General features: G+C 45.8%; 2 protein-coding genes across 3 annotated transcripts; both read left to right on the forward strand.

Moving 5' to 3' along the window:
* Positions 1-686: 686 nt before the first annotated feature.
* On the forward strand, positions 687-7,092 carry rae1 (ribonucleic acid export 1). 2 transcript variants are annotated; one of them, XM_012862230.3, is made up of 13 exons: positions 687-785; positions 1,380-1,501; positions 1,595-1,699; positions 3,602-3,694; positions 3,788-3,874; positions 3,955-4,041; positions 4,223-4,294; positions 4,374-4,481; positions 4,580-4,686; positions 4,812-4,887; positions 5,845-6,039; positions 6,135-6,220; positions 6,681-7,092. In XM_012862230.3, coding segments are annotated over exons 2-13 (1,107 nt in total). In that variant the 5' UTR covers positions 687-785; positions 1,380-1,411; the 3' UTR covers positions 6,682-7,092. The 2 variants fall into 2 exon arrangements, with proteins under 2 accessions (XP_012717684.1, XP_012717682.1); XM_012862228.3 differs by lacking the exon at positions 6,681-7,092 and having other exon boundaries at positions 6,135-6,224.
* Positions 7,093-9,699: 2,607 nt separating this feature from the next.
* LOC105926045 (RNA-binding protein 38) lies at positions 9,700-21,312 on the forward strand. The gene is made up of 4 exons (XM_012862210.3): positions 9,700-10,154; positions 13,174-13,297; positions 14,053-14,107; positions 20,048-21,312. The coding sequence occupies exons 1-4, from the start codon at positions 9,942-9,944 to the stop codon at positions 20,394-20,396; spliced, it is 741 nt and encodes a 246-aa protein (XP_012717664.2). The 5' UTR covers positions 9,700-9,941; the 3' UTR covers positions 20,397-21,312.
* The last annotated feature ends 38 nt before the right edge of the window (positions 21,313-21,350 follow it).

The raw sequence follows: 21,350 nt of genomic DNA on the forward strand, positions 1-21,350 counted from the left end.
GAGTACATATACACACCAAACCTTTTAGTTGTTGTTTTTTTAATCACACACAGTTTTCATTTTTCTTCAACTCTTATGATGCAGAACTTTGCAATGTTTTATGGCACAAAATCCCAGTGAAATACATCGAGTTTTGTGACTATGAAATAAAAACTTCAAAGGCAAATATAATAATAATGATATAGTTTATTTATCCATTTATTAATTTATTGAATTAAACAAAGTACAAAGCAATATAGAAAATATAAATGAAACACTAGAATACAAACTCTGCTTGAAGGCTTGCAAGCTATAGGGACATGACAAAAATGATAAAAGAAATGAACAAATATAAAAGAAAGTAGCAAAGCCTATCAATGAGAAACCTTGAGCAAAACGTTTTTAGCAAACTGTTGTGAGATGAGTTTTGCAGTTTTCCATTGTTTAACTTTACTTAATGATGAATTGAATATTTAAAAAAAAAATAACAATGGGAAAGAGGGTTTATTATGTCTCAGTTTACTGCAGTCATTATGGTATTTAGCTGAAAAATAGTATGCATTGCATCAGAGAAAGCTGGATTTAAGTTGTCCACATAAAGTAAAAAGGCATCAACATCAACAAAAGGAATGTGAAATTTGAGGTTTAATACCAATGTTGTTGGAACGTGGTTTCGGAAAATCCTTCCTCTTCCAAATTTCCATCCAGCAGGTGGCGGTAATGAGACAACGAGCCGCTTTACGAACAGCCAACAAAGCGCCGATTAAAACCAAGTCATCAAACTGCGACACAGACGCACTGCAGTGGTAAGCGCCACACCTGCACTGTGTAATATTATACGTTTATTTTTAAGTCTTCAGGGCTTTGGTTTTATATTCTAAATGAGCTCATTAAAGCATCGTGTATTTATGTGTTCTACAGGAACAGCTGCTAATATTAAAATGAAGAATAGAGAAGTTTAGCATGTATTTAGTCCGGGAGCTAAAGACGAACTGAGCTAACGTTAGCTTCTTACCTGTTCAGTCTTATTATTTCTCCCCTTTATTAAAAAGAAAGTGAGTTACATATATCCTCGTGTCTCTTTTATACACCCTGCACATTGAGTTACTTATTTAAAAGTGCGTTAGCGTGAACCGCGTTCAGTCAGCGTTGCTATTAGCAACACCGTTACTTTAGCTGTTAAGCTATTCCCCCTCATGTCTTAAAGTGAGCATTCAGGAGTGGCTCACTTTAGTTTGACAATACAGCTAAATAGATAGGAGTGTGTGCTGCTATTAGCAAATGCGCTGTTGCCTGTTTGAGACACGTTCAAATAACTTCTTTAAAATGGCGCAAAATGTTTTTATTTTTATTATTATTAATAATAATAACATACAAACTCCTCCCTGTGGCTTTTCCAGCAGCCGTACTTAAGCCGTGACTTTAATGCATTATGAGTTTGTTTGGAGCGGCCTCCACCTTTGGAACGGGAGGAACTGGTGTTTTTGGAAGCACAACAACTGACAGCCATAATCCCATGAAGGTAAATTGAAGCTGTAGAAGGACACGGTTGCATGGCTGTAATGCCTGGGCACCTCTTGAGTCCGTCAACTGTTCGCCTGATCTGCTCTTACAGGATGTCGAAGTGACCTCACCTCCAGATGACAGCATCAGCTGCCTGGCGTTCAGTCCTCCCACCATGCCAGGCAACTTTCTTATTGCGGGATCCTGGGCTAATGATGTGAGTTTGCAAATGGAATATGCAGCGTGACCATCAAAACAAAATGCAACAAGAAAGAGCCGTAACTAGAGGCGTGGCGATCAGAGATTTGTGGATGATTTCTGATCCCGTGTCAGAGAGCAGCTGTTGTAAACTAAAACCAGAGGGATTCACGTGTATTTCAAAAAAAATGTAGGCCTTTTTCCTTTGGGATTTCCAAAGGGCTGTCAACAGCCATGACAGACAGTTGCCGAAATAATTGTGCCAGTTCTGTGGTAAGGAAAGTAGCTAGAAGAGTAGCCAGTCGCTATCTCAAACATTGCTTTACAATATATTACAAATTTATAGTTATCACAATATCATTGTATGCATGTTGCAAGAACTGCCTGGACTACAACAAAAGTTAGGTAATTATTTAAGTACCATACATTCAGGCTTGATACCTGTAATATGTTTGGTGACATTAGTTGTTTAATACAACACAAAAAGTTTTGGAAAATAAAGAGGTCGTTAGGAAACTGCAGCAAATATTTCATTGGCAAAGCAGAGGCCAACCAGAAGCAACATTTTCACTAAAACGTTGTTGGGGTACATGGATTTAATGAATTTATTTCTACTAGCAGGAGAGACTGCTCATTTTCTGGGTCTATATTTGCTATGAACAAAGCAGAGAATCTAACACTTTGAAGTTTGTTTTATCATAAGTCATATCGTTAACGTGTCGCCCTCGTTAACATCGCATACCACATGTCCTGATATCCTGCAGCCTTGTTTGAGATGAGCTTTTTTTAAATCTGATTTCAATGGATGATATAGAGGAGAGGAATTACATCATAGGAGAGACAAAAAGTGAGTAAAAAGCAACACGCTAAATGTGTTTAGGGCTTTTTTTTTCTGTCAGCTCTTTTATTTTTTCCCTAAAATAACAATTTCCAATCCGACTCTGTTATCTGGGCTTAGGGCACAAAAGAGACATCCTTGCAAAATAAACTTTTTATGAGCTATTTATTTACTTATTTTGTTTTCTTACGACCAATGCGGTTTTTATTCTTATGACTCTTTTTGGAACTTGAAACAAATAATAATAATAAAACTAGCATTTTTAAGTTTTAAGTTAAGTTTGTTTAAAAAAAAAAAAAAAACATTGTTTTTTAACCAAAGATCAAAAAGCCGACCATTTCCAGCTCACACTTCAACCCTGGGGGTTAATTTTTTTTATGTCATAGTTTTAATACTACAGGTTAGTGTCCAAATTTATTGTCCCTTTTGGTTTAATAAAGTATGATTGAATTGAATAGAAATGGCAGCAATCCAGTTTGAGATCGGATCAGAAAGAATCTGTTCTAAATCTTCAGAATCGGAATCAAATCGATTCTTGAAATTTGAATCCATACCCAGCCCTAATTGTTATCAGTTTGTAAACAGTTTGCTTTAACAGTGTAAATGGACTAAAAAGTAAATCAAAAAAGGTCAGCTGAAGTCTCTCTCTTCGTCACAGCCTGAATTAACTACAGATGTGTTTCAACATGTGGATGTTTGTTTTATTTGTTTTGGTTACTTTGTTTTTTTGTGTTTTTAAAAAAAAAAAAAAAAAAAGCTTATTTTGCATATCTGCCTCCACTGAACTGATTGCCTGACACTGAAAATGACTATCATTGCATATTCTTCAACGTTGAACTCTTTGGCCAATCTGCTAGCAGCTGTTTATGGTGCCATTGCAGCATCTTCTTTTAACCAGTATATTCTGCTTTTAGCTGTCATTTTTACTGTGGTAGCACCCTAAAGCGCCTGTTTTCACTAAATGCAATAATACAGAGGTTACTTCAGAACTTCTGTGTTTCTTGTGAGTCTGTCCTGTCTACAAGAAGAAGTCATATATATTGGGAAGAAGTCATATATATTGACAGAACTGTGTGATTTCAGGTCCGGTGTTGGGAGGTGCAGGACAACGGACAGACCGTCCCCAAAGCCCAGCAGATGCACACAGGTCCGGTGCTGGATGTCTGCTGGAGCGATGTAGGTGTCATCTTACCAAATCAAACACACCATGCGTTGGATACTTGCTGTTTGATTGTATCACAAGCTCACAGTTTGCTTTTTATTCTTCAGGATGGGAGTAAAGTGTTCACTGCTTCGTGTGACAAGACGGCTAAGATGTGGGATCTTAACAGCAATCAGGCGATGCAGATTGCACAGGTTGGATAAGGTGCTCCTGGATGAGCTGTGTTATCAGGAACCAAGCTGATTTATGTCACATCTCTTCTTTCTCTTCGCAGCATGATGGTCCGATTAAAGCCATCCACTGGATAAAAGCTCCAAACTACAGCTGTATCATGACGGGGAGTTGGGATAAAACACTGAAGGTATAACAGCTTTCTTGAACACATTTCTTTTTTGCATATAGAGGAAGAAATTTCTAGTTTCAGACAGATCTATCAGCCCTAGGTAACCTTTATATATTTTTTTAAGTGAACGTCTCATCTGTGTAATTTTTGGTGTTAATTTGTGTCGCATTCAGAGTCACTGAAGTTTTTCTCTTCTTAGTTTTGGGACACTCGCTCTCCCAATCCCATGATGTCCCTGCAGATGCCTGAGAGATGCTACTGTGCTGATGTTGTGAGTCCTGTCAAAGCAGCATCAGTTCGTTTTTAAAAGCTTGCTGGTGTAAGAACTGATAACACGCTTTTGAATGTAGGTGTACCCCATGGCAGTGGTAGCCACAGCTGAAAGAGGCCTTATAGTGTACCAGTTAGAGAATCAGCCTTCTGAGTTTCGCAGAATAGACTCTCCTCTCAAACATCAGGTAAGATGTCCTTTAGAAACCTCTTTTGGGGTTTTGAAAATGTCTGATTGTGCGGCAATAATACATATCCAGTATGTCGTCTGTTTTTTGTTTTTCAGCACCGCTGCGTTGCCATATTTAAGGACAAGCAAAACAAACCAACGGGTTTTGCACTGGGAAGCATCGAGGGCAGAGTGGCCATCCACTACATCAACCCGCCAAACCCGTGAGTGGATGAAAACTCTTATCACTGAACTACTAATGATGTTTGTAAAATACTTCATAGGCAATCTTCCTGCTGCGAACCTAAAATTAATTCAGACACGATCATCTTTAATTAATCTTCTTCAGAGCCAAAGATAACTTCACCTTCAAGTGCCACAGGTCCAATGGAACCAACACAACCACTCCACAGGACATCTATGCTGTAAGTTGGTCTTCGTTTCTTAACACTGTTAAACATTCGGAATGGAAATTTTGTCCGTTTTTATTTTTTGGTCTACATGCATGCAGCTCGAACGCAGGGCACCGCGTGCACGTAGTGTGCGACCTAATAGCAGCTTACTTACACCGAAACTTTAATGTCGCTCTCAAACATCGAAGCATTTTAAATAAACAAACAACCCTTAGCCTGGCGCTGGGCAGAGTAAAGCCCGGCAGCCGGCCAGGCTTGTAGTACGCTGTGGGAAACCCTGTTTCAACACGGTGTACGTTAGGGGTGTGCAAAATAATCGTCATGACGATGCATCGCAATTCTAATTTTCGTGATCTATTGCATCGATTCTTGTCGCCAAGTATCGATTAATTACTTTAAAAAATGAGTAAATAAAATGGCATGAATGGTTGGCGAACATCAGCCAAAAACAAGTGGAATACAACTTCATTGGTTTAAAGGACCACTGAGGCCATGTAAACGGCACTGATTATCCTTATTTTGTTATTTTAAGTTTTATAAATCCTAAGCACTTTTTTGTCAGTGTGTCCACTCCAGTAATAGTAATATTTGTTTTCATGGCAATACCTCCAAAAGTCGTTTCAATAAATACAGCTATGTATGAATTCAGTTGCTTTCAGTTATGTCTAAACTGAAGACGCTATCCAGATCTTACACAGCCAGTCAGCCACTGGTAATGGCTGTATTTTTTTCTAACAGTGTTCAGTGAAAATATCAGAATGCATCGCGATACATCGCAATAATTCAAGTATCGTGATGCATCGTGATTCGAATCGAATCGTGACTTCTTTGGCAATACCCACCCCTAGTGTACATGAAGTTACTGGTTGTAACGGTACAGAGTATGAACACGTTCTGCATATTGGAGGACACTCTACTTTAATATACCTTACCAACTAGCCTTATTGTACTTCCACTTCTCCTGATCAGGTCAACGCCATCTCCTTCCATCCTGTCCACGGTACCTTGGCTACCGTGGGCTCAGACGGGCGCTTCAGCTTCTGGGACAAAGACGCCCGCACCAAGCTGAAGACCTCCGAGCAGCTTGACCAGCCCATCACAGCTTGCTGCTTCAACCACAACGGCAACATCTTCGCATACGCCTCGAGCTACGACTGGTCAAAGGTACGAGGCTCTGAAAAAAATCCTTACCAAGGCTGTTTACCACGCTTAGTTTGTCCAGTCGTTTCACTTTAAGAACAAAAACGCTGATCTCTTAGGGCCACGAGTACTACAACCCCCAGAAAAAGAACTACATCTTCCTGAGGAACGCCGCCGAGGAGCTGAAGCCTCGGAACAAGAAATGGTGAGACAAGGGCAGCCGCCGTCTGTTACCATGGAGATCGCGGTCAATGAATAGGGCTGCCCGATTTCCTGATTGCTCCCGTGGCCCTGACTGTGAGCTACCCTGCTTGGGTTTAGCACTTTGCACTTTAAATGTTATTTAGTGCTCCAAGTGTGCACAAGCAACCTTTGTACCCACACAAACAGGATTGTAAAGCATGGAGCCCTCTGTATTCGCAAAAGCGTCTTGCCTCGTAGTGTTAACATCTGTTAGATTGTTTAATGGTATGAAGAGGTTAGCTATTTATTGGAATATTGACAAAGTTTAAAGTAAAGCAGTATCTTGATTACAGAAATCAAACATCTTTGTGAGCTACTTGCCTGTAGAATAGTCACGTCTCTGTTCAGAAATGCAACCATAAATAAACAAGAAATAAAACAACCGAGCTGCTCTGTGACTGACCGCTCCTTCCTGTCTCCAGATTCGTCGTGCCAAGTCGCACCTCTCGTGGGGAATAGCGGAAGACCTGCTGCTTTAGTGTGCGTGTATGCGTTCGAGACATACTCCTTCCTTTCAACAGACGTCTGGACCAATGCCGTGGCTCTCTGAGGCTGTGTACGGACCAATCAGAGGGGCCAGCTCATCTCGATGTTGCATGATAGTTGGCCTTTGAGGTCTTCATAGAAGGGGAGGGCTGTATTTGTTGTTCGTCTTGAATTATTTTTTTTTTTATTACCTGATAATTTCAGTATGTCCAGAGGTTTTTTTTTTTTTTCTTTTTCTTTTACCCAAAACTTTCAAAACTTTTTTTTTTTTTCACCTTGTAATTTGCTGTTGCTTATTGTTCGATTAAAGATACTGGGACGTAAAATAAATAAGTGCATACTCTTAGATCTGACAGTGTGTAATTCGTTTTGATGCAGAGAGTCAAAAATGTCCAAAGGGATCTCTGTCAGGTTCCGTGCTGGGAGGCGACGCGACTGCGCGCAAATGTATCGCCTGCAGACTTTATAAGTATCTCAGCTCACATCTGGATGATGCATGTTTTTAACATCTCCCCTCTGCCTGTTTTACTCACGGCTAACCAGCAGGTGGCGTATTTTGCCCAACAGTTGAGTCGTTCAGCTGATGGCTGCAGACCTGAGTCCAGATTGCTCAGCAGGACAAATGGGATCAAAGGTGTGTGATCAGACTCTCCCACCCCGTCCCCCTGGGTACGGGGGATATCAGGAGGATATGAACGAGGTAGTTGAGTCCAACTACAAAGGCCACGTGTGAGAAGAGTGGACTAGATCTTAGAGTGAAAGGTGTGAGTTAAGTGTCTTTTTATGGAGGTCATTAGAGCGTCACCTCCTTGTCAGCTTTGACCATAGGTACTTAACAGTAAAACTCCAAGGCAGTGGTGGCGGGAAGGTCTGAAGCCGCTTTAGGTTCGACGTGCCCACTAAGCTTTCAAGGAACAGCTTCACATCAGTGAGCTCATCAACGTTTCAGTGAAGCTGCAACAGAATCACTGAGCTTCAGATCTTGGAAAAGCGTTAACCCTGCAGCACACCAGCTAACTTTCTCTGGAGCGGAAAATGCAGGAATGCTGGCTATGTGGGGACAGAGCTGTCGCTGCTCCTAAAACTCTTAAACAACAGTTGGAGGATAATTGATCATCACAGTCCAAGTTCTATAAAAAGTGTATTGATTTCAAGGACTAAGTTTATGTGACACTTTCAAACAGAATTTGTTTTTAAGACAATAGCAGTCCAGTATCACCCACCAGAAGAATCAGTTTTTGTGAGAATTGATATTTCTGTGTGGTAAGTAATTGACTTGTAGGTGTCGACTAATAGAAAACCCGTAGTCATGACATGCTTGCTGCTTACTGGTGTAAATGAATCAGGTTGTGGAAAAAGCTTTGTTCAAAGTAGCAGTGTTGTCTTCAGCTAGTGGCCCCATTTAAGGACGAAGGAATCCAGTGATGTACGTGCTAGTTGTGGTGCGAGATAAATAAAATGGGTTGATCCAGGACACTTAAAAAGGGCCGCAAACAGACACTAAACGGTTGACTTGAGATTTGGGGGCGGTGGGTTGTTTTTGCAGAAATTATTTCAAATTCTTTTAAATGGAAAGCACATCAGGAAACGGGGGGGATAAAATGAACAATAAACTTAAATCCTTCAGTAAAAAAGTTGTGAAGCAACATTAAACGGACTGTTTCTGAGGTAAAACAATGTTTTTCTTTTGAACAGAATGCAGTGTTTCCAGTGCATTAACTTGAATGCACTGGATGAGACCTCCAATGAGGATTTTGAACTTTGCTTACTTTTTGTGTACACTTGTGATTAACTGTAATTAAGATTAACTGTGATTAAGCCCCGGAACACCTTGTGTATTCAAAAGTTTGCACTGCAAAAACAGACCTAAAAATAAGTAAAATGTTCTTAAAATTTGGGTTTTTGTCCTTGATTTGAGCAGGTAAATAAGATTATCTGCCAGTGGAATTAGTATTTTGACCCCTAAAATAAGATAATTAGATAAACTGCACCTGAAATAAGATGATAGAGACCAGTTCTTCCTATTTTAAGTGCAAAAATTTTATTGCATTGGCAGATCATCTTATTTAGCTGCTCAAATCAAGGATAGATACACTAATTTTAAGAAAATATGACTTATTTTTAGTTCCGTTTTTGCAGTGTGAAAACAAAATGAGAGTTCTGTCATGTGGGAATCCCTTCTATTAAACCTGTGAGAGTTTGTATTTCTCCCAATTCTGTTTTTCCATTTGGTTTAATGTGGTTTTGATGCCGTTAAACCAGTGATACACATAGCACTTTCTATCTCTGAACGTGTTCACTGGAACAGAGACCTACATTAGTAGCTTGCAGCAGAACAATACGCTGGGTTAGTAAAACGTGATCAGCTGGCCTGTTGCATCTATCCCCATCCAAGTTTCTCAATGGAGACTATTTGAACACAGCACATGTCCATTAAAATGAACTGTCACCAGGGTTATGGGAGTTTTTCCAAGTTTGATGTTGTAGTGTTTACCTTAATTTTACACAAAAGTGGTTTATAGCAAAAAATAATTATATATATATATATTATTCTACAAGTGAAAAAAAAAATCGATTTAAAGTAGGTTTGAAAGAGGAAAGTAGGGCTAGTAGATTAGAGCCCTACGTTGTCGCAACTACATACAACCAGATTTTATGAGCCGTATCACATTTCCAAAAAGCCCATTAATGTTCCTAAGTATTGCATTTAGAAGAACGGGCCACAAGTGGGTGGTAAAACTTCTTTTATTGTAGAGCAGTCCGCCATGTGGAGCGTTTCTCTGCCGTACACTACGGATTTTTCTTTGTGCTGAAAAAGACAAAAGCAGGTGCAACTACCACCGGGAGGGGGCGGGCGAATGGGAGGAGCCGCCGCAACAGTTGTGCACGAGGGCTCCGCGCTCATTGGTCAACAGTTATGTGAGGGGGCGGAGTCCCGTCCTTCCGTATAAATACTCCTGGCACCTCGCGGAGCCGGAGCTACAACTCGGCCCGGTGTAACGGCTGTGGAAGCTACACGAGCGGCGAGAAGCCCGGATGTCCACAGGTTGCCGCGACTTTTACCAGAGTCTACCGGGAGCGACAGTGAAAGCGACGCTCGACCAGAGCTCAGAAGCCGGTGTTTGGATGTCGGGGAAGTGTTTAAGCGCTTAGTGTCAGTACTCTGTGCGCCTCGGTCTCTCTCCCCGGCTTGACCAATGCTTCTGCACCAGTACATGAACGGATCCCTGGAAGTCATGCCTCCCACGCCGGTCCAGAAAGACACCACGTTCACCAAAATCTTCGTCGGCGGGCTGCCGTACCACACGACCGACGCCTCGCTCCGAAAGTACTTCGAGGCTTTCGGGGACATCGACGAGGCCGTGGTGATCACTGACAGGCAGACGGGGAAATCCAGGGGGTACGGCTTTGTAAGTACGATCAAGACGGACTCTTCTCTCCAGCTTTAGTCTGTGTGTAAAAAAAAAAAAAAGCTAAAATAATGCGTCTTAAAGCATGAATGATCAGTGTTCTGGCATGTCTGTCCCATCCTGAAGTCCCAGGCTTAATTTGCTCAGCATCTGTTTCTTCTTCTTGTCTTTTTTTTTTCTGCCTGGCTGGCTCTTCTTCTCGACTAATAAGGATGAGGGATCACAAAAATTGATGAGTAACTAAGAAGATTATTTATCAACATATGTCTAGTGTCCAACCCCCTTTAAACCCCCCCCCATCAAATGACCCCCCCTCTCCCCCCACATGCAGCTTATTGCTCAGGGACTGTGTTGAAGTGTGAGGGGCTGAACTCCTTGCTTGCTTTATATGGTTATTTCAGAGCAGTGGGAGGTTGACCTTGCACACTCTGCTTTCCCTTGTCAGGGACCAGAAGATCTGATTCCCATCACATTTGGGCTGCTGAGAGGGGGAGAACTGGGGGGGTTACAGAGTTTTTTCTTTTTGTTTGTTTTTTTTGGGATGGGGGGAACAATCTCTCTTCAGATGTCCATTTCTCTGCTTTAGAACAACTTTTCATGGTCGGTTGGACGTCGTTGTTTAATCAACATGAAATCTACCCTCCGCCAAACAAGCTTTCAGAGACGCGTGCCTGTGCTGACGTCACAAAAGGCATTTCACAAGACATCTGAGGAGCAAAGTCAGACTGCAGTTCGGCTTTGTCTCCTCTCTTGTTAACTCGCGTGGTTTTTAAATCCAAATCCTCCCAGAGGGGGTTTTCAGGTGTCCTCCACTCAGCTGCAGGGAAACCTGTGAGCTGTGAGTGTTGTATGAGGGTGTTTTCACATATCTGCTGTTTTTAATGTGATCACAACTTCATGTTCTCCTAGTGCCAGGCAGCTGGTTTGCACCCCCGTTCAGTACCAACGCGTCTCGGTTTGGTCCCTTCCTACCTCCTCCACCCCTCAGCCACTTGAACACGTCGGAAAAGTTGAACTGACTTGGGAGTTAAAAGTGGGTTGAGGAATTATGGAGTCCTGAAAACAAAAATGGAATAACTCAATTGTAGGCTTCCTGTGAATCAACCATATTTCCACATCTTTTTGGTTACGATCCTTGCCGGGTGATGGTGCAACATGACCAGACGCTTGTAAGCAGTCCCCTAAGAGGACCAGGCCAGATTCCGTCTGTCAAGGATCTTAAAAGATAACTTTAGAGACAGACTACATGTTAAACCATATAGTCGGACTCGTCTGCAGCACCCTTGTCTCAGAAACCACGTCGATGTCCGGAAGTTGCTCCCCAACCGCATCAGGTGGACGCATGCGTCTCCAAACATCAATGTTTTCAATTTTTCCGTTCCTGTCCAAGGACGTTTTTACATTTTCTTTGATTATGTTCTCTCTGGGGCGGTGAAATCCTCATGACATTTTTGACTGCCGGCTATTAGCTGGAGATCTGTGGGGAAAAGACAGTTGTTTATATATCGGGCCTTAAATCCTTTTAACTCGGGCAACCAAGTGTTGATTCTCTGACACGACGTTCCCATCCGCGCTAATAAGTGACTTATGCTGTCCCCGGACGATAAAAGCACAAAGAACAGAAGCGCCGGTGGACTGGGCTAAGAGAGAAAAAAAAAATGCAAATGTTTACCAGAACTTCACAGAGACGCACCAGATCGGCCGTCCGGCCCGGGCCAAAGAAGGAGTGGAAAACCGGCCCCGTTGCGCTTGTTACGCCGCTACAGGGGGAATTGGAAGACAATTGTTCCTTGTTTACACATAAGCTGATGAAGTCAGAGGGGAAGCTGCCCCGTGAGTTGAGCAGGTAGCGACCGGCTTTCCATTAGGGGCTGGCGTTTCAGGTTAAACAGGCTCCTGGCTGAGCCATGCGGGCGCTTCCCAGGATTAAGACCTCAGCGGTTTGCACTCGGACCACTGTTGGGTCGGGTCTCTGCCGCCGGGAGGGGCCTCCAGCCGGGCGCACTTATTTTCATCTTAAACACACTTCAGAGGTGGATTAGTAGACCCCCACCCCTACTCCACCCGCCCCCAGCTACCACGGCCTGGCGCTTCGCTGTAAACACAGCCTGCTCTCCCTGCCGTGTGTGTGTGTGTGTGTGTGTGTGTGTGTGTGTGTGTGTGTGTGTGTGTGTGTGTGTGTGCACAACACGGGCCCCGCAGTGGGCTTTGTTCCCCATCAACCTGACTGCAAAGACGCAGAACGTCCTCCTAACCTCTGCCAGGCGCCGCCCGCCTTCTCAGATCTCGGCCTCGTGCGCAGAGGAGCCTGAGCTGGCAGGATGCGGCGATCAAAGCAGAAGGGCTCGTCTAATGCCAGGAGGGAGACGAGGAGGAGGAGGAGGAAGGGGGTGGACTAATACCAATCTCCTTATTTTGTTCCTAATTGGATAAGCTCCTTGTTGGCCCGATCCATATTTCAGCAGCTCTGCCCATGTCCTGGTGGCAGCCAGTAGGCCGGCTAATGCTGCTGTGGGCACTTTTTTTTTTTTTTTTTAAGGCTTATCATTTTTTGCTTTGGTGGTAGTTCGCCTCCCTTTTTTTTCTTTCTTTAGATGAATAGGATTAAAACGGAGGAAATGGAAACCAAGAGGCCGAACTAGACGACGTGATCACGGTATATATGAGGTTTTAACGTTTTTATGTCCTACCGGTCCCGTGGTTCAAATTCCCTCTGAAGAGATGCCAGAAGAAAAAAAAGGCTGCAGGGAGCAGTTTGCTCCAGCTGCCCCCCCCCACCCACCCCTGGCTGACCACTGGTTGTCAGCTGGCTGAAAAAAATGCTGCCAATTTGTTTTCCCCTTCACCCACTAAAACGACATGCGTTTCTAGCCGCAAAAATAAGTTTTGGTGCAGCAACTAAAGAAGGCCCACCCGGCACTCTGATTGAGGCAACGGCATTTAGAAAACCCGCTGACCTCAGCTTATTAAACTGCCCTTTACCCCGCCGTTCAACACGGGTTGTGTCTGTGGTCGCCAGGTGACGATGACCGACCGAGGAGCAGCAGAGCGAGCCTGCAAGGACCCCAACCCCATCATAGACGGCAGGAAGGCCAACGTCAACCTGGCGTACCTGGGCGCCAAGCCGCGCAGCCTGCAGACAGGTGAGACACCGGGGGCGGAGCTAGAAACCAGTTGGGGTGGGGGGAGATGCTGCAGACGGTGGTTAAAAGCAAGTCGAGAGGTATTATTATTAATGGCCAAAAGTTCCAGAGCCAAACAATTAATCTGGCAAATAGTGTTTGTGTTTATTCATATTTTTATGTAACAAGGGTTAAAATTAATGTATAATGAATACATTAAATAGAGATTTAGAAATAGGTGTGTGTAAAATATATTTTTATTTCACCGTTTGAATAATGCAATGTTTCCTGCGTTAGAGACGAGAAATGATTGGAGCAGAGCAGCTTTACCTGCCGTCACAGGTGTTCACTTTCCCCTCATGATTGGACGACGTCTTCCGTCGCTCGTGTGCCGGTTGTGTTGGTTAGCCGTGTGCTCAGGATGGTTTTAGAAGCGCAGCATGTTTACGTGTTTACGGCTGCAGCTTAATACGCAGCTCCATCCATGAACCCCATCCCTACACGCCTCAGATTTCCGTGACAAACGCCCCGCGGCTCTGGGACGGTACATATATATATATATTTTTTATTTTTTTTCTTTTGCTGCTTTCTGCACATTTGGAATATTTTTTATTTTTTTTTATCCGCGGTAGGCTGGAAACAGGCCGTTCCTCTGTCTCTCCGTGCCCTCTGTGCATTGTTCTCTGCTCCTCCTCTGTAAATGCAGATGTGTCTCTGACAACCGGCCTCCTCTCTGTTTTTCTTTCTCTCCCTCTCTCTCTCTCTCTCTCTTCCAGGCATATCCATCGGAGTGCAGCCCATCCACCCGGCTCTCCTCCAGAGGCAGTATGGGTAAGTGAGAAGGGAGTGGGCGCTTGTTATGCTCTCTGCTATTATGCCACTGGGCTACTATTTCTTTGACAAACACAGCCTCTGGAAAGTACTTGCCAGTTTCAGTGTCCACATGCAACTCCACCGGCCTCCACCCCCCCCCCCCCCCCCTCCATTAGCATATCATGAGTCCTGTGTGGAGAGGCTTCGCTGATCTGTGGTAATGGACGCGCGTTCCAGAGGTGAATGTGTGACTCACTTGTTAACCTCCGTCAGAAGGCCTCCTGACTCCTGGGGGGGGGGGGGGTTTCTAGCCGTGTTGTGGAGAAGAAAAGTCCACAGCGTCTGGAAGCTACGGTCGGCCGAGCAGCTAACGACCGGTTCACTGTTGTGACTCCTCTGACTCCCCCTGCAGCTCTCAGATATCACGCCTCCAGCCGCAGCACCCGGCATGTTTACGTTTTACATGCAGGAGTGCAGAAAGTTGGTCTGACTGAGTTTTTGCTTTTATTGTTACGGTCGCGGCGTATTCCATGAAAATGGATGTGTTGGTCTTCAGGTCGCCTAATCGCCGCTCACTAAAGGTTAGGTTGGAACGGCTGAATCACTAAAATTTTTAAATGACTAAGATAAAGCTTTTTGGTTTTTTTTCCTGTACATGGAGTAAAGCGTGATTAATGCTGAATGCATTTGAATTTAAGTAGGAGCTCTGTAGTATTTTTGTCAAATGCAGCTTTTTTTTTTTTTACATTTACTCGTCTAAGAGAAAATCAAATCCGATCAGAATTGTATTTATTTCTTTAGTTTAAGTGAAAGACTCGTTGCACAGATTCCCAGAAGTCAAACGGTTCGTTTTTAGTTGTGGTCGTCGTAGCTTGCAGTGATTGAAAACCCAAAACTGTTTCTTATAAAGTTAGAATATTACAGAAGACCAGTAGAAAAGGTTTTTTTTTTAACCCAGATGTCCATGTTCTGTACAGTGAGCACTCTTGGTCTGGGTTGCATAAAATGGCCATGAGGCTTCAGGGCTGGCCAGTGTGTTGGCCAAACAACCCCACTGACGCTACGGCCATTAAAGCAGATAATGGTTGGCTCTTTTTTGGCATCAGTTTGGGCAGGTGCCAAGTCCTGTTGCAAAACTAAATCAGCGTCTCCATGAAGCTGATCCCCAGAGGGAAGCAGGAGGTGCTCTAAAATGTCCTGATCAGCACAAACTGTGGAAACTTGAAACTCAACCAACGAGTATTCTTTGCCTCTTCGCTGTTTCCCAACACTCTGGGACCATGATTCTCATATGAAATGAAAAGTTTTTTGGTTGTTTTTTTTAATCTGAAAAGAGGACTTTGGCGCACTGAGCAACAGTCCGGTCCTTTTCCTCCTTAATTCAGGTAAGAGGCTTCTGACGCTGTCCCCTGTTAAGAAGTGACTTACCACAAGCAACCCCCCAGTAGTAGCTGGAGTCCTGGATGTAGCTGCTCCTTAAGCGTTGGAGTTCGCTCCTTGTCAGCCTCCCCCAAACTGCTGAAGCCGCTTCTCTTCACAATCCTGTCAAGGCTGCGAGTTTCTGTTGCTAGTCCCATTTTTTTTTTTTTATTTATTTTTTTTTTTTTAGTGTACCACACTTTCTCTATCCCTTGTAACTTTCTACCAACATGGTCCCATACAGCACCCTGAACAGCCAGCTTCTTTAACAATGGCCTTTTTAGAGGGTTACCCTCCGTCCCCTCAGTCCTCACCTTCGTTAAGTCTTAACGTTCCCACTGTACAAGTAATTCATTTATTTGAATTTTATGGCTCGCCTGTGATATTCTAAATTATTTTATTTTTATTTTTTTGTTGAGAAACTAAAATTTGGGTTTCTATTTGCTTGCAAGCTACAATCAGCAATGCAAATGAAATAATTAATCTTTTTGATGATGAGGTTTATTAAGATGTACCTGTAAAAAGCTGAGCTTGCCGGTGACTCTGGCTTGTTACCTATTTGTAATAAAGTATAATAAACGTTTTTTTAAAAAGACGAGAGGTTCATGCAAACCCATAAAAACGGGTGAAATTTGGAGAAGGGGGAAACTTGTAAGGGTTGTTTATTCGCTGAATTTAGCTCGAGCCCCGAGAGCCGCCCGTCCCACCATGTTGAGAGACCTCTGGGGGGACGCAGGAAAGTCCCTTCCATGTCCACGTCCCGGCAGGCCAGAGAGGGCTGCAGAGCGGCTGCGTGTTTCATGCGTGACTGGCGGCGCCGCTGTCTGTGAGGCGTGTGCGCGACAGGTGCTGGATCAAACCCCCTTCTCCAAATCTCCTGTGACCACCGGCCCCCCCGAGGCGCCGCGAGGCATCGCCCAACACCTGTCCTCTCCGTCTCCCAGGTTCCTCCGGCTGGCTCGTCCTGTCCGACACCGTCCTCGCTAAGATGCAGATTGTACAAGTGGCTTTTCTTCCCCCCCCACCCCAAACCCAAACCCCCCTCCTTAAAATGCCAGTCAACATATGGCAGGGAGAAGACGTGGTGCTGCTTGTAGAGGCTCCTGTAAATAAGTGCGTGTGGCTGTGATCAGCAGATGCTGCGGACTGTGAGGGTGGGGTGGTGCCATCGGGGTCACCGAAGCTGTGTATTTCTGGGGGGGGGGTTGACGTCGGTCTTCTCAGACTGATATCCTGTCATGGCTCAACTCCTTCACTCCATCCTGTTGGATTCCTGCTTCTTCTTTTATTTTCCTGCTTCCATTAGAGTGCTCCCACCACCTCTGAGTCTGACGGAGTCTCTGAAAACCGACACCTCTGTGAGACTTGGAGGCTGACGGGGAGGAAGGGGGGCTGAGAATCAAAAGGGGGGGGGGGGGGGGGGGGGGGGGAATCTCCAACCTGGTGTTTAATGAGGCACAGTGTTCCCATGGAGACTCTCCTCTACAGGTGTCAAACAAAACACCTTTTTGTCCCCCCTGGCCTTCAAAGAAGCGTTGGCGTTCTTTAGGGGGAGATCTCTGGGGGAGTGGGAGGGGGGGGGGGGGGTACCTCATCCTCCACCCCCACCCAGGTCAGTGATGTCTAGTTTCACGCTTCACATTGCGTGGAGTCATGCGCTGAAGGTCATCTGCGAGATATTTAGCTGCCTGGCGCGACGTCTCCCAGGCTCCTCTCAGCAGCTCAATATGTTTCTCCCCTTGACGACGAACGCTCCAGCCTTGTGATTGCGATGCGCGTCGCCGCCCCGTGTTTTCTGGGGGGGGGCCCCGTCTCTCCGGTGTCCCGGCCTGCCACTCAGCGCGGCCGCTCTGACCGGCGGTCAGCAGAAAAGCAGCTGACCGGCCATATTCCAGCTGTCATCCGCGGCCTCCCTTCCGTCGTCTTCAGGGTGCGCCCTCTCAGTCCCCCCCCCCCCCTCCCCTTTTTCTATTTCCCTTCTCTGAATGTGAAGCCGATCTCCTCGTCGCTGCTGCCCCACAGCTTCATCTGCTCACCCTCCTTACCTACGCAAGGTTGCGTTCACTCAGAGCTGCAGCGAGGCCGCGCTCCCCCCGCGCCGCTGGCCGTTGTCCCCCAGGGCTGAAGTGCTGGTGAAGCCCCCGTTGGCCATTACCTGAATGTTCCCTTTACTTCTCCTTTACCTTTTTTTATACAATTGTGTAAATATGCATGCAATGTTTAACACCTGCCTTATTTCTGTTTGCTTTTTATAGATTTTGCATGAACATTTAATTTCCCAGCTCTAGTCTCTCTTCACCTACATGCAGATGCAGGTCGATCCAAGTGTCGTTGCTGACAATAATCCCTTTAATTTCGTCTCTATGCTGTGGTTGCCCTCTGCTGCCAGCTGACCCAGTGCACCAGTAGAGGATCAGACGATGCCCTGAGTTCGGGGAGTACGGCAGGAGAAAATATCTCCCGTCTCCCTCAGCCAGCCTCTCGACAAGGTGCCAGTGACGGCTTGAGAGTGCAGTGCAGTGTGCCGTGATGGACTTGAGTGTCTTAGCTCTCTCTACCCACCCACCTCCCCCCCTCCTTGTTTGTGTGATATGAACTGAAGAGCTTGTGCTGATTGCGGTGTTACTGTTTTCCCTATTATGGCATGGTTTTTGGGGGTTTGCAGTGGTAACGGGGTAGGAGTGAGCGGAGCTATCTAAGCGGGTTTTGTTGTGCTGGTGCCGTGAAGCGAGTGAATCCTTATCCAGCGCCTTGCAAACGCTTCATACCCATCGCAAACGTTTCACCTCTCGTTGCATTACAACCACAAACGTATTATGTCTTCATGAGATGGACCAAACTGAGCGGTCGCATAATTGCGAAGTGATGAGGAAACTCACGGCCGATCTTAAAGTTTCAGCGAGTGCAGCGTTCGTATGAAGCCCCTCCCAGTCATGGTAGAATCAGGACCTCCGTTCTGACGCATAAATACCCTTTGACCAGCTTCTAGCAGGTTTATTACCAAGACTCCACCATTGACTACATCCATCGTCCCATCTTATGCCCAGCATCCGTTTCTCCCCTGAGGAAAATCTTCTCCACAGCATGATGCTGCCATCGCCATCTATAACCTTCGGGGTGGCGTCTTCAGCCATGCGTGCGTTATTCCTGTTCCACCTCACATAAACGTCTACACGGCTAAATGGGCCTCTTGACCGCTTCTCCAATTTTTATGTCGTCCCTTCCCAGTCCAAGTTTGGCTGGACGGCCATGGCTCTGTAGACGTGCGACGCTGCATGCGGAGGCAGAAACAATGTACTTGATGTACTTCCACTTCTCATTTATGCCCTACTCTGTGTTGGTCTGGCCCTTTTTTTTTTTTAAATGCCCCTAAAACGCAATGCGATTGGTGGTTGTAATGGGAGCGTGTGGAAAAAGTCTTGGCGGTATGAATAATTTGCCAAGGTGCTGTGCATGCATGCTTCTGTGTTTTCCTTTGACTTCCTAGAGGACCTTTTTTATAGCCTGTCTTGATCTGATGGGAACTGTTGGTAGGAGGAGACGGGTAAAATGTTAGTTGATTGTCATCATTGTTTCCATGTAGCTGAAAGGTGATATTCTCTTCTTTTTTTTTTCCCATGCTGTGTATCGATGTTTTGCTCCAAGTCTGTAATATCAAGGGTTAAAGCCTTCTCCAAAAGCAGGTCAGTCGGCTTCTGATGGGCAGCACTGTGTGACCCTTCCTGTGGGCTCGACCGTTTTGGTGAGGAAAGTAGGAACCGGGAGGGAAGTCTTGGTTTCTAGATTCTTGACCAAGACTTGCCTGAAAACGTCTTTGTGGGCAAAGCGAGCGCAGTGCGCTCACCCCCCCCACTCGGCCCTCGCCAGCTGCATCTGAGGCCTGGCGGAGCCTCGCGCCGGCCCTGATGAGCTCCCCAGCCGCCATCATCACCTGTGCGATTATGCGAGGCAGGGTCACAAGCTGATTGAGAAGTAAAAGACTGCAACTTCTTGCCTCCCTTAAAGCACTTCCCTGTTTCCCCTCCCTGTGTGTGTGTGTGTGTGTGTGTGTGTGTGTGTGTGTGTGTGTGTGTGTGTGTGTGTGTGTGTGTGTGTGTGTGTGTGTGTGTGTGTGTGTGTGTGTGTGTGTGTTCAGAGGGTGAAGAGCAGCAGCTGTTAAAACACTGCTGATGCCTGAGCTTGAAAAGCTGCCAGTAACGGCTGCCTCTGTCATTCACCCCCCCCCCCCCCCCCCTTTACTTGTTCCCTCTCGCCTAACGCAGGAGGTCCTACCGAACAGGTTTTGTGGTTTTTCTTTAACTGACGCAGACGGAGGGTTTTGATGCTAACCTCTTTTGCTTCACTTGCTCCTCACATGATTTTTTTCTTCGTAAACGTGATGACGATGGCGGTCTGTGTGGGAACCAGGTGTCCTGAACACCTACAGAGTTTATCTTCCTCCCCTCTGGGAGCAATGTAAACAATAGGAGCCAGGCTAGAGGCATTTCTCTGATTCTTTGCTGTACCCCTCTGACCCCCCCCCTCTCTGTCTCTGTGCAGGTTGGCCCAGCCGTACATATACCCTCAAGCGTACGTGCAGCCCAGCCTGCTGCTGCCTACTCAGGTCTCCGCCTCCGTCAGCGCCAGCCCGTACCTGGACTACAGCTCCGCCTACGCCCAATACGCTCACGCCGCCTTCGACCAGCAGTACCCGTACGCCGCTTCCCCCGCTGGCTTCCTGGGCTACGGCTACGCCACCAGCCCCACGGCCTCCGCCGGCCCCGCCGCCGCCGCTACCACGGCCGCCGCCGCCGCCGTGCACTCCAGCTTGCCGACGGCCGCCGGCCAGGCCCCGGCCTTCCTGCACTACGCCCCGCAGCAGCACATCCAGCCGGAGAGGATGCAGTGAGCAGGGGGGGGGGGGGGAGAGAGAGACGGCGCGGCCGCAGACGGTGAAGGAGGCCGGAGGGTTCTGGACACGAGCCCAAACCCCCTATAGGGTGCCGCTGCTGTCACCAGCAGCAGATTTCAGGAAAAATGTTGGGATTATTGCACTATACGACTAGGATGGGCTGCTTGCTCATTGGTACAAGGGGAGGGAGGACTGATGGGAGTTCAGGATGGGAAGCTGAACGGCACACAGTATGTGGTTGCTTCCAAGGGCTTCCAGAACATGACACTTCATTTTTTTTATTCTCATTATTATTATTATTATTAATATTATTTTATTGTCCTTTATTATTGTATTAATGTCCTTGTCACTATTTGTTCGTTTGCCATTATTATCCTTGTTGGCATCTCCTGTAGCTCAATCAGCAGAAGCCACTCGTGTCCGTGGCAGATATTGACGTCTGCCAGTCGGAGCTATCCGGGCCGGACGTCGCCGAGAGACGTTTTCTTTGGCGATTTGGAGACGCATGCCTCAGGTTGGCCAGCAGAGCTCTGCCTGTTGAACAGACTCCCACTGCGCAGGAAAGTGAGGAGAGATTTCAACTCGAAGAGGAGAGACTGCGCAGCTTTTTTTTTTTTTTTTTTTTTCAATATTTGGTTTGAAGAGGCCTTAATAAATAAGTCAGAAAAAGAGTAATGCCCTTTTGAGTCTCCCGGCCCGTGCCTCTTCACTCCAAACCAAGTTTGTTACTGGGAGCCCCCGTGTAACTGAGCTGGGCTATGCTAACTTCAATTTGATGTAGATAATCAAACAGTATGTGGGGGGGGTGGCAGGAGCTGTGTATTACGAGAAGAAAGGTTGCCGACACTGAGCACAAACACCAGTGTTTTTTATTTGTTTTTTTTCTTTAGCGAGATGCTCAAAAAAAAAAAAACTATTGCTCTCCTAAAGACATCAGATGTCGTCACATGC

This window comes from Fundulus heteroclitus, chromosome 20, assembly GCF_011125445.2.
Source record: "Fundulus heteroclitus isolate FHET01 chromosome 20, MU-UCD_Fhet_4.1, whole genome shotgun sequence".
NCBI lineage: Eukaryota > Metazoa > Chordata > Actinopteri > Cyprinodontiformes > Fundulidae > Fundulus > Fundulus heteroclitus.

Coding starts and splice junctions, on each gene's coding strand:
- LOC105926045 (XM_012862210.3), top strand. CDS start 9,942: ATGCTTCTGCACCAGTACATGAACGGATCCCTGGAAGTCATGCCTCCC. Junction 10,155..13,173: donor AATCCAGGGGGTACGGCTTT/GTAAGTACGATC, acceptor TGTGGTCGCCAG/GTGACGATGACCGACCGAGG. Junction 13,298..14,052: donor GCCGCGCAGCCTGCAGACAG/GTGAGACACCGG, acceptor TCTCTCTTCCAG/GCATATCCATCGGAGTGCAG.
- rae1 (XM_012862228.3), top strand. CDS start 1,412: ATGAGTTTGTTTGGAGCGGCCTCCACCTTTGGAACGGGAGGAACTGGT. Junction 3,695..3,787: donor TGGATGTCTGCTGGAGCGAT/GTAGGTGTCATC, acceptor TTTATTCTTCAG/GATGGGAGTAAAGTGTTCAC. Junction 4,295..4,373: donor GATGCTACTGTGCTGATGTT/GTGAGTCCTGTC, acceptor TTTTGAATGTAG/GTGTACCCCATGGCAGTGGT.